Genomic DNA, 12814 nt, shown 5'->3' on the forward strand with positions numbered 1-12814 from the left:
TTAGCGTAGGTCAAGCCTGTTACCATGACAACGTCCAGTAATGACGTCAGACTCTGCTTGAGGATGACCAACCAAAAAAATCCCACCCCTTTCAAAACATTTGAGCAAAATTTTAAATAATTTGCTCCGATTTTTAAAATTCAGGACATTTAGGGATTCTAAAAATTCAGTCAGGACGTCGGGACACATGCTCAGATTTAGGACAATCCCGCTTTTTCGGGACGTATGACAACCCTACTTAAGTGTCTGTTAGTTTCTAAGTGTGTAGTCATACATTAAATGATTTTTTATTGTATAATCACGCCATACTTCTATTTAATTGTAATACATGTGTAATACTGTTCCTTTGGTGAAAGTTTTATTGTATAGTAAAAAAAAAAGCAAAGTCATCTCCGTACAGACCATGAAGGTCCTTGGATGGGTGGAAGATAAAGGCTTCCACCATCCGTAACCTCGACACTTGATGGGCGTAGAGTGGTTAGCTCTACGCCCGGCCACCTTTGCCCCCAGGAATTAACCTAGTACTCATTTTTGGTGTAGGCTGAGTGAACCTCAGGGCCATGTGCACCTCCGGAAGTGGAAATCTCGTTTCTTAAATTTTACGACTTCCTGGCGGGGATTCGAACCCACGTCCTTCCGGGCGAACCGAGCACGCCTTTACCGCCTCGGCCAGGCAGCCCCTTTTATTGTATAGTACTGAATCAAAATTTCAAATAAATATTATCACCACAGTTAAGTTGGTAAGCTGTCAACCTTTACCTCTCTGTCGAAATTCCCTGTTGTGGCTTTTTTTTTTTTCAGTTTTCGTGTATATACACCCCGTGCCATTCCCCACCGCTATATCCCCCAAAACCCGGGTACTATTTTGTCTCTACACTCCCCCCCCCCCCTACTTCTAAAACCCATTCGGCGCTACTTCCTATAAGAATCCATTCTTTACAGGTGTTCGTAGAGAGCCAACCGTCTTCTTCTGATGACATCTGTGAGGTTTTTTTGGTGTTAGTATAGTTCACGGTTTCCATTACAGTGTATGTCTGATCATCGACACAAGTAATAGTTCTAAGGTTTTTAGTTGTATTTGTTACTTTTAATTTTATGTTATATCTACTTCGTCACTTATAATCTTTTCTACAACTGCGAAGTTTTTCAGTCTGTCGAAATTAATGCTTTTTAAGTATAATTAGAAAATTCTTGGAAAATGAAACATTAATTTAATAACTGATGATATCTAAAAAGGATATTATTTTATTAAAGCAGAAATTTGCGGGTAACGAAGCCAGCTGGCTGAACGCCGCAGATGACGCATTGAAATTCTACTTTGACTAGTCGGGAGAGAGGAAGGAGGGAGTTCTTATGAATTCTGTCCTAAGCACCTTCCTCGTACATGAGTTCGCCCCCAAGATTTCCATCGCATTCGCTCCCAGCCGTTCAGATAGAAACATATCCCTTCCCATTTAAAACAGAGTTAGGACTGTCAGCACCGATACTGCTGGTATGGTTAAAAAGTTTGGGTATCTCGACGTCCTTTACGCTGTGATGATTGTCAAGAAGAATAAAAAGGAATGAATTAAAATGTACTTCGTACAGTAGGATAATTTGAAAGATATATTTAAAATAATTCATATAGGAATGTATATCTATATATATAAAATTGGATGTTGTATGTTTGAAGCTAATAGACTCAAAAACTACTGGATCGATTTCTCTGAAATGTTCACAGTTTGTTCTTATTACATCCGAGAGGGATTATGAAGCGGTTTGAACGAAATCTGATTGCTAGGTCGGCACTAAGGGGTGAAAAATAAAATAGGGGAAGATAAACAAACCGCAAGACAAGTCCGATCAGCGGGTTGCCTACCCAACAGTATGTGAAGATTATGATGTGTTCCTTAAAACTTATTTCTGCTTTTATCAAATAGTGTGGGGCCAGGACACCCCTCCCAGCCCAAGGGGAGAGGATGAAATGTAAAAGTAATCGAAAATGACCGATATTAGTGTCGTATATGCTGAGGTAAATAAATGTACACAGGCAGGACAACGTCTATCGGGTTTGCTAGTGATATATAAAATACTGTATATATGCTTTATGGAAAAATGAACCAAATACTGTATTAGCAGCAGTTCATATTAATTTAGGGAGAATTTTGGAAGCTACGCTTCTAACAAAATCACATCTTGTTGTCATATGTCCTTTATGTTCCATAATTTTATTTAAAATTAATTGTCTCCCTTTAGTAGATTTCCTAGCTTTGCTTTCGACCTCTGTGCCTGACAAGAATGTACACATTGCACTGCATGTCCCTTAAAACTACAGTCATTTGAAATATGTCCGACTCGTTGGTTGAATGGTCAGCGTACTGGCCTTCGGTCCAGAGGGTCCCCGGTTCGATTCCCGGTCGGGTCGTGGATTTTAACCTTAATTGGTTAATTCCAGTGGCCCGGGGGCTGGGTGTTTGTGCTGTCCCCAACATCCCTGCAACTCACACACCATACATAACACTATCCTCCACCGCAATAACACGCAGTTACCTACACATGGCAGATGCCGCCCACCCTCATAGGAGGGTCTGCCTTACAAGGGCTGCACTCGGCTAGAAATAGCCACACGAAATTATTATCATTATTTGGAATATGTGTGATTGGAAGGAACATAACAGTCGGTTCGGCTTAGCGTGAAATACCTCGCAGTTATTTGTAATTCGGACAACGTTTTTTGTTTAATTTGCCAACATTTAGGGCGGGAACCAGTTCATGTATATTGAAAGAGGACTTCCTCAAGGGGGCGAATTCATACAGCTTTTCTCCCTTACCACCCCTCAGCGGAAACCAATTCTTTGGAAGCTACAGGAGGAATGCATCATTAAGTTCAAACATTTCGACATTTGTTAGGGAGGTGTACACATAATTTTAACATACACATTTTACATTTTTGTAGTAATATTCATTAATTCTTAAAATATAGTAATTAAAAAGTGATTTGATAGAATCTGGTGATGTCCTTTCAAGAACGGTACTTGTTATTCTATTTTTAATTAAATTAAACCTTTAAACATTTAATACGTTTATTTAAAATTGCATTAGTTTCGACACAATGAAAACCCCCCCACAGTTACAGATTAAATGTCAAAAGAAATGGCTTCCTATATCTGTGGCTTGGTTCTAAAAGGGCCAATGTCATTTTTATATCGAAATTGAGATATTAACTGAATGTAACAAAGGCTTTTCAGTCTGTCAAACACACAGCAAATACAATGTAAATTATAACACTATAAACATACTTGTAAAAAACACACTAACATACAAAGAATGACATGTTTCGTTCTACAAGAACATCCTCAGATTGTATCAAATCACTTTAAAAATAATCTTATATATGTACAGTATTGTTTACGTAGCGTAAACTTGTGAGTGATAGATAGTTTAGTGATAACATGAAACAATAATGACAAACATATATACAAGTATTAATATAATGAAAACTTACGTACTTATCTAGACTGCCGATGTTAAGTCCGTTATCACCCAATACTATTTATCACTAAACTCTCTATCATTGACAAGGTCATTCTTTGTATGTTAGTGTTTTTTTTACAGGTATGTTTATATAATTTACATTGTATTTGCTGTGTGTTTGACAGACTGAGAAGCCTTTGTTACATTTAACTAAGTCAACACTGGAAAACATGGCTTCATTCTTAACAAAATATTAACTGATACAAACGCGTTTTATCCTGGCTTGCAACATGTTAAAAGGACCAATGTTTCTGTTAAGTACTAAACGAACAGTTAACGTTTAATTAAATAAGCCATTGCCAATAATGTTAGATTACCAATAAAGATTGGAGACCTGGAAAATTTTAAAGAATACGATAGAAAAAAATTAGCGTTTAATAAGGCGACTTCCGCAAAGAAAGTATAAAGTTATTTAAAGTTAGTTGTTGAAAAAAATAATTGGAAAACTATAAGCAAAACTTCAAATGCTCATAGCTCAAAAACAGTTTTTTTTGACATTGGCCGTTTTAGATGTAGTACACGTGAATTTGAAGAGTAGCATACAATGATCTAGGCATTCCGAGGAACATTTCACCGGGCGAGTTGGCCGTGCGGTTAGGATCGCAGCTGTGAGCTTGCATCCGGGAGATAGTGGGTTCGAACCCCTCTGTTGGCAGACCTGAAGATGGTTTTCCGTGGTTTCCCATTTTCACACCAGGCAACCTTATTAAGGCCACGGCCGCTTCCTTCCCACTCCTAGGCCTTTCCCATCTCATCGTCACTATAAGACCTATCTGTGTCGGTGTGACGTTAAACAAATTGTAAAGAAAAGAAAGAAAGAGGAACATTTCGCGAACTTTAGGCTCTCAATACACAGCGACAACTAGTAAATTTTGATATTACTCTGTATTTTAGTGGCGTGTGGTTTCCAGAGAGGCCTGGTGCAGTTCATTCGATTTGACGTTCTATAGGCGAAGTACGCTTCTGTGAGGGTAGGGCCGTATCTAATATGAATTCTAATTTTGAAAACGACATAAACACCCTACCCCCATACTAGAAAAATTAACAAATGAAAGTTAAAATCCCCGATCCGGCCGGGAATAGAACTCATGACTTCTTAGACATGGTCACCATTTCAACCTCGGAGCCAGACTCACTGTAAGTAACTCCTATTGCCGGCTGCCGGTTTCAACGGTTAGGCGAGAGACCCACAGCGGCCGATACTTCCTGATATGCAGCGGTGTACGAAGGGTTGCATAACTGATTTACATCACGGTGCTATGAATACAAGATGCGGTTAAACATATTGCTACCTATCTCTTCTGTTGTAAGAAGGGTGCATAATCGATGTGCGGAAGGACTAACCTATTATTTTAACTTCAATTATAACATGTACAATAACCTGAACGTAACAGGTAGGGGATGTGCGAAAAGATTTTATGCAAGTTATCTTCTGTTCACTCTTTTACTGGTTTATATAGCCTGCCGGTAAATTTGCTGACACTAGGCTAGCAGATTTGAGCACCTTCAAATACCCGCGGCTCACACATTTTTGGACAGACCAACGTGAACTTTCCCCTGTGATTAATTCAGATGCCTGTTGTTTACAGGGGCCTAACATTCAAGGTCATCGGCCCGTGATTAATTCAGATGATGAAAAATAGCTTTGGGGGATCCTACTACTTGTAAGCACAGGGCAAAGAACTCTTTTTTCTTTCTTTCTTTCTTTCTTTGCTAATTATTTGTTGTCTCATTGACGTATCGAAAGTTTTCGACTCAAAAGGATTTGAACGGATTCAGAGGAAAGTAGCTGTAGCTTTCTTAAGATGGATTTTCCACGTGTGAGAATGGGAAACCACGGAATAACATCTTCAGGGCTGCCGACGGTGGGGTTTGAACCCATCATCTCCTGAAATCGAAACTATTGAGGGATCTGTTGTAGAGTTCCTTGAATTAATTTGTCGGTTAAACATCGAAAGTGTCAACCAAAAATTTCTTACACACCGACATCGGATGTCATGGAGGGCAGAATGGATATTTCTCCGCCCTCCAAAGATCAAGATAGGCTTGCTGGGTTTCAATAAGTGATCTTGGGATCTGGAGGCCGATACTCTATCACTAATCTACAGAGGAAGCCTATTACAAATTAGACAAGGTATTTAATTAAGCCAGGCACATTCAATGATTCGAAATAGTACCGCCATACTTGGAATATATCCTTACATTTGCTGTTATTATTACGTATAGTAAAGTTAAAAGTTAAACCGAAGCCCATATAACCCATAAAATTCGTTGACCTGTAATGACAACTGCTGATCATCTAGATGGCCTACCGATATTGGGAGTATCACGTGATCAGCTTCACTTTGCTTGGCTTTCTCGATCAATCTTCTGCATCTCATAGCGGAGAGTTGACCTCAAAATTCTGAGCCAGTCTCTCCTGCTAACTTAATTTTTGAGGACACATTGAGAGATAGTATTGTCCTCTCCTCAAAGTAGAAGTCAGAGGTCATAGAAGGACTGTACTTACCCATGGCATCCTGCCTCATTCCCGATACTGCAGACATATTGCTAGCGCTGTGGCTCATTGAAAACGGCTGCGTCATGCTTGGGTACGAGCTGGTTGTCATCTGAAACACATTTCACATTTATTAGAATGGCAAGTGTTGAAACCTGCAACAAGAATTGTCTAGCGACCTAAGAAATCAACCAAAGTGTATATTCAAACATCTTTATAATGAAGAAATTGTAGGTGTGGTCTCTAAGTGACAGTTGAAAATGCGTAACATTTCTAATTGGCCGAACATGATTTAAAATGTTTTCTAAAAATTAAAAGAAAGGTAAACTTCTACTACCGGGGATGCACGTGGGTCTGAGGTTCACTCAGCCTACAAAGGAAATGAGAAGCAGGTTAATTCCTGGAGATAGAGGTGGCCGAGCTTAGAGCTAACCACTCTACCCCACTTCGTGCCGAAGTTACTGTTGGTGGAAACCTTTGCCTCTAAGCGCTTTCGGCGTTCCCGTCATTTGTTGTCTGTCTTAAGGGATACTAGAATGCTCGATTTTTCTCGTGAAATGAAGTTCTTTTAAGGCGCTACTAAACACGCTTTAACGAAACCTTCTAAATGCATTGTTAAATTAATAAATATATCCATTAATACGGACCTTGGTTTGTTGAAGTAAAATTAACTAAATTTTATAAACTTGTTTGTAATATAAAAGGAAACGACAATTTATTATTTATCATATGGCAAGTTACAAAAGAAAATATACAACATATATAAAGATAAGAATATTGGCCCGACTCGTTCTCTGAATGGTCAGCATACTGGCCTTCGGTTCAGATGGTCCCGGGTTCGATTTCCGGTCAGGTCGTGGATTTTAATGGCTTCTGATTAATTCTTCTGGCTCGGGGACTGGGTCTATGTGTCCGTCCCAACACTCTCCTCATCATGTTCATACAGCATACCACACTACCAACCACCACAGAAACATGCATTAGTGATTACATCCCTCCATGTACGGTTGGCATCAGGAAGGGCATCCAGCCGTAAAACAGGGCTAAATCTACATGTGGAACACAGTTCGCACCCGCGAACCCACAGGTGTGGGAAAAAGTGGTAGCAAAAGAAGAATAAAGATAAGAATATTGGTAACAAATGGATGTCTAGTTGTTGTAGCCAGTCTAAGAAGAGAGGACATCTCGGGCTGGTCCATCGGAGGACACTACTCAACAATGCGCTCCACTGGGAAAGGGCTTCGCAGTTACAGGCAATGAATTCTCGAAGTCCCCACTTATGTAGCATGGTGGGCTGTTCTCAAACGGTTGAGTTTAGTCCATTGGTGTCTCTTCAGGTGATTTTTTTAATATGTTGCTTTACGTCGCACCAACACAGATAGGTCTTATGGCGACGATAGGATAGGGAAGGGCTAGGAGTGGGAAGGAAGCGGCCGTGGCCTTAATTAAAGCGTGAGCATGGGAAACCACGGAAAACCATCTTCAGAACTGCCGACAGTGGGGTTCGAACCCACTATCTCCCGAATACTGGTTACTGGCCTCGCTTAAACGACTGCAGCTATCTAGCTCGGTCAGGTGAAAGACAATGTTAAGAACAATCAGAACAGATCCTATTCTGAAGTTTACAAAACAGTTCTCTTCCTATTCATAAAACCTAACATAAAAACTTTCCAGTCTGTCAAACACAACAATTTCAATATAAATTATACCACTATAAAACTTACCTGTAAAAAGTACACATTATGAGGCAAAGAATGACATGTTTCGTTCGACAAGAACATCCTCAGATTATATCAAATCACTTAAAACATGCGTGTACATTGTTTACGTTGCGTAAACTTGTCAATGAAAGCGGGGATAGTGATAATATGAACAAGTATTAACATAATGAAGAACTTCTGTACTTATCTAGACTGCCGATGCTAAGGCCGTTGTCACCAAACGCTATTTCAGGACTGGAAAATTTTTATGTTACATTTAACTAAATCGACATTGGAAACTTATTTCTTAAGAAATTATTCATAAAACCGCGTAAAGTCATTGGAAAAACAAACAATTTCTGACAGTTTTCAGGTACGATACATCAGTTTCGAGATTATTTCTTCTCTTCTTCTTCTTAACCTATTTAACCCCCAGGGTTCGTTTTTCACTCGGAATCAGCGAGGGATCCCATCTCTACCGCCAAGGCCAGTGTCCTGAAGCGTGAGACATTGGGTCGAGGGATACAACTGGGGAGAATGACCAGTACCTCACCCAGGTGGCCTCACCTGCTATGCTGAACAGGGGCCTCGCGGGGGGAGGGGAGGGGGATGGGAAGATTGGAAGGGATAGACAAGGAAGAGGGAAGGAAGCGGCCGTGGCCTTAAGTTAGGTACCGTCCCGGCATTTGACTGGAAGAGAAGTGGGAAACAACGGAAAACAACTTCCAGGATGGCTGAGGTGGAAATCGAACCCATCACTTCTCACTAAACCTCCTGAGGCTGAGTGGACCCCGTTCCAGCCCTCGTACCACTTTTCAAATTTCGTCGTTGAGCCGGGAATCGACGCCGGACCTCCAGGGGTGGCAGCTAATCACCCTAACCACTACACCACAGAGGCGGACTTCCAGACTATTTACTGTTATTTTAGTTGGTTTTAACAACTTTTAACACAATTTTGATACTATGATACCAACTTTAAATAAAACTATAATTTCTTTTAGTGGAATAGTGAACATCCTTGGTATGATTCTGAATGAAACTCTTGACATTCTACTTGTTGGAAGATCACCCCTCAAATATCTGGCTCCATGGCTGAATGGTTAGCGTGGTGGCCTTTGGTCCAAGGGGTTCTGACTTCGATTCCCGGCCGGGCCGGGATTTTAATCTTCATTGATTAGTTCCGACCTCCTTCCAATACTCATTCCAAAGGTTTACTAGGGGATAAGAGACAGGTAGTGCATTCAGTAATGCCAGTTTTACTGCTGCTTGTTGTAAACACATTCGGCACTTAATAAGAAACCGAGTGAATGTTACTGACAGCGGGAGAGTTCGAAACTGTACACAAAATCAGTAGTTAGAATCTCGGAAAGAGATGTGTATATCACGACAAGAAAACTTATCAGATAGTTGGTTGCGAAATATAATAATGACGTAGGAGAATGGCACAATTATTAATTACTACTAAATATAAAATTCTCGTGGCACAACATTCTTTTAGGGCCTTGACCTGCCAAGATGACCACTGCCCACTCGGATGACCACCAGGTAGTAGAGTAGCACGTGGTCAGTGCGATAACATCCTCAGCCGCCAGGTTTTCTTGACTGGATCCGCTACCTCTCGTGTCATGCATTTCTTCAGTTGGTCTCACGAGACTGACTGAACTCCGTTCTGGCTCTGAATTCAGAATTAATATCTCTGGATTGGCCGCGAATCGAACTTGTTACCACCAACATTGCCCTGGCTTTAATAATAATAATAATAATAATAATAATAATAATAATAATAATAATAATAATAATAATAATAATAATAATTATCCGGCTGTTTGGCTGAAAAGACAGCGTAGTGACCTTCGTTTCAGAGGGTTTCGGGTTCGTAATCTTTGTGAATGGGAGCGGTAGAATAACACCCACGTTATCCGCTGCCTGTCGTAAGAGGCGACTAAAAGGGGCTCCAGGAGCTCTCAACTTGGGAGCGTGGGTTAGCGACCACGGGGCCCTGAGCTGAGTCTTGGCGTTGCTTCCACTTACTTGTGCCAGGATCCCCACTTTTATCTATTCTATCCGACCTCCCTTGGTCAATTCTTGTTCTTTTCGACCCCTACGGTGTTAGGTTGCGAGGCCTAGGGAGTCTTTCATCTTCACGCCCTTCGTGGGCCTTGTTTTCCTTTGGCTGATATTTTCATTTTTCGAAGCCCAGTTGTATTTCCTCTTAAAGTAATAATCACCAAATTGAGGCATTACCAGACAGTTATCCGCCCAGAGGCCCTATACGCCACAGAATGCTTGATGCTGAACAGGAAATGATTGTTGGACAAACTGGAGGTCAGGTGAGGAAGATCTTGAGAAAGGTACTAGGACCGATCAAAGTAGATGGCGAGTACAGAAGGCGACCAAATCAGGAGCTATACAGTTATACTGAAAAAATCACAGACGTAGACAGGAAGAGGCGTCTGACCTTCTATGGACATGTGACGAGTATGAACCCAAGTAGGATGACCTACCGGCTTCTCAACTACTGGGCAAATAGAAAGATAGAGACACCATGGCTAGCAGAAGTTTTTTTTTTTTTGCTAGCTGCTTTACGTCGCACCGACACAGATAGGTCTTATGGCGACGATGGGACAGGGAAGGGCTAGGAGTGGGAAGGAAGCGGCCGTGGCCTTAATTAAGGTACACCCCCAGCATTTGCCTGGTGTGAAAATGGGAAACCACGGAAAACCATCTTCAGGGCTGCCGACAGTGGGGCTCGAACCCACGATCTCCCGGATGCAAGCTCACAGCAGGCTAGCAGAAGTGAAGAGACACATGCAGGAACTGGGAGTAACTGTAAACGACATCAGAAACCGAGCACGTCTTAGAAGAATATTCAAACAAAAGAGGTTTCAGGACAGACCACCACGTAAAAAAAAGCACCCTTTTGACAAAGGAAAGAAGAGAGAAGCATAGCCAGAGAATGCGTGAGTATTGGGCAAATATCAAGTCCCTCTCCAAGCAAGAAGAGCTGAACATCGTCCTCCTTAGTTGGCCCATTCGAAGAAAGAAGAAGAATCGCCATTACCACTTTCGGGTTCGATCCCCGGTTGGCCGGAGATTTTAACCGCACCTAGTTAATTCATATGACTTGGGGACTGAGGGTTTGTGTTCGTCTTAATACACCTCTCTTCATAGGCCTATATAGACCACATCAAATTCTCCATATCACTTGTTTATTTATTGTATGGCTTTTAGTGCAGGGAGTGTTCGGGGAGATGTTCGGCTCTCCAGGTGCAGGCTTTCTATTTGACTCCCTTGGACGACCTGCGCTTCTGGGCATGGGATGGTGATAATGAGGTAAGGAGAGGGTGAAACCCGGTGTCGGCGCATAGCCTACTCCTGTCGAATAGCACCAAGGAGTTTGCTCAAGGCTTAACGTCCCCATTCGACGGATGAATCATCCTCACTCAATATGAACACTGCGCCGAGGTTTGAAACTGAATCCAGGCTTTTGGCACGCAATCTAGTGATTACAAACTATATATACCATCATATACCATCTCTCATACCCTCCCGGCCAACACTCTGATGGTGAAGATTGTTTCCACCAACGGGATTCGAACCGGCTAACCACGGAGTCAGGCCACATAGACTTAACACCTTAACGATCGCGGCCATCAGGTGCGCTAATGCACTTCGGACCTTTGGGGCCGATGACCTAGATGTTAGGCTCCTTTAAACAACAAGCATTATCATCAGCAGCAGCAGCACTTCAAACCACCAGGGAGACGCGCTATAGTGAAGGGCGAACGGCTGTAAAACTGGACAAATCCACATCAAGGGCTTACATCAAATAATTGAGAAAAAAGTCAGGAATAATTAGAACATTAGAACATTAATTGAACATAACAGGCGACTTCGCCCCTATACATGTTCACATACAGAGTAAAATAAATAATAGAGAATAATAAAGTGAAGCAATACAAATTTAGCTGACTGCTGCTACCGTCCGACCGTGTCATCCCCCTGGTGAGAAAAAGGCCGCCTTCCCCATGATGACACGGCCGGCCCTAACTGTGGGGCCCTAAGGAGAACCCCAACCATCCTACCAGATGACAGTGTGTTTTCTTCTCACCCTTCCATTACGACGGTCCACATCTAACTGGATCCTCTCTCCTCCCCTATCCAACCTATCGTATTCTTCCCTTCCTTGAAAGTCAGGAATAATAATAATAATAATAATAATAATAATAATAATAATAATAATAATAATAATAATAAAAAAACATAATAAAACATAATGTACTGTATGTATGTATGTATGTATGTATGTATGTATGTATGTATGTATGTATGTATGTATGTATGTATGTATGTATGTATGTATGTTAGATATTCAGCCCGAAGGGTGGTATGATCCTCCACAGCTCCACCAAAAGCTATCATGGACAGCCTCGGCGTCACTGAAGAGGCATACTAGTGAAATGAGGAGTGAGGTAGTTTCCGGTTGCTTTCCTCACCGAGGCAGAAGTTGCTATTGCATATCAGTATGCCAAGCCTACTGAAATGCATGCACCAACCGACCCTATGAGCGATATTTTCGCACCATTCATGACAGGGACTGGCTGCAGAAGGAATGGCATTACTAGAATCGCTCATACTTCAGTCATTTTCATATTGTGAAAGCCAAGGATGAGACTGAGACAGGTCAATGAAAGTAGCAAATTGCTGTAGCCCATACCAGAAAACTTAGTGCACTGTAAACACTACATCTTGCCAGCAAGGGCTCAATAATAATAATAATAATAATAATAATAATAATAATAATAATAATAATAATAATAATAATAATAATAATAATAATAATAACCTGATAGCAGAGGAATCATATCTTTATTGGAAGACTTGTTGATGAGTTATTATTAATTTCTACTAATTACTGTTACGATTTTCTGGGACGCCGAGGTACCGGAATTTAGTCCCGCAGGAGTTATTTTACGTGCCAGTAAATCTACCGACACGAGGCTTGCGTGTTTGAGCACCTTCAAATACCACCCGACCGAGCCAGGATCGATCCTGTCAAGTTGGGGTCAGAAGGCCAGCGCCTCAAACGCCTGAGCCACTCTGC

At 41.4% G+C, this 12814-nt stretch overlaps 1 protein-coding gene across 1 annotated transcript in view; it reads right to left on the reverse strand.

Annotated features, from left to right (window-relative positions):
• LOC136883269 (homeobox protein unc-42) overlaps positions 1 to 12814 on the reverse strand; it is a 311123-nt gene that overhangs the window by 18752 nt on the left and 279557 nt on the right. The window contains exon 7 of the mRNA XM_068229685.1: positions 6023 to 6122. Within this exon, the coding sequence (XP_068085786.1) occupies positions 6023 to 6122 (100 nt within the window). The remainder of the gene's footprint in view (positions 1 to 6022; positions 6123 to 12814) is intronic.

This window comes from Anabrus simplex, chromosome 11, assembly GCF_040414725.1.
Source record: "Anabrus simplex isolate iqAnaSimp1 chromosome 11, ASM4041472v1, whole genome shotgun sequence".
In the NCBI taxonomy this organism is placed as follows: Eukaryota; Metazoa; Arthropoda; class Insecta; order Orthoptera; family Tettigoniidae; genus Anabrus; species Anabrus simplex.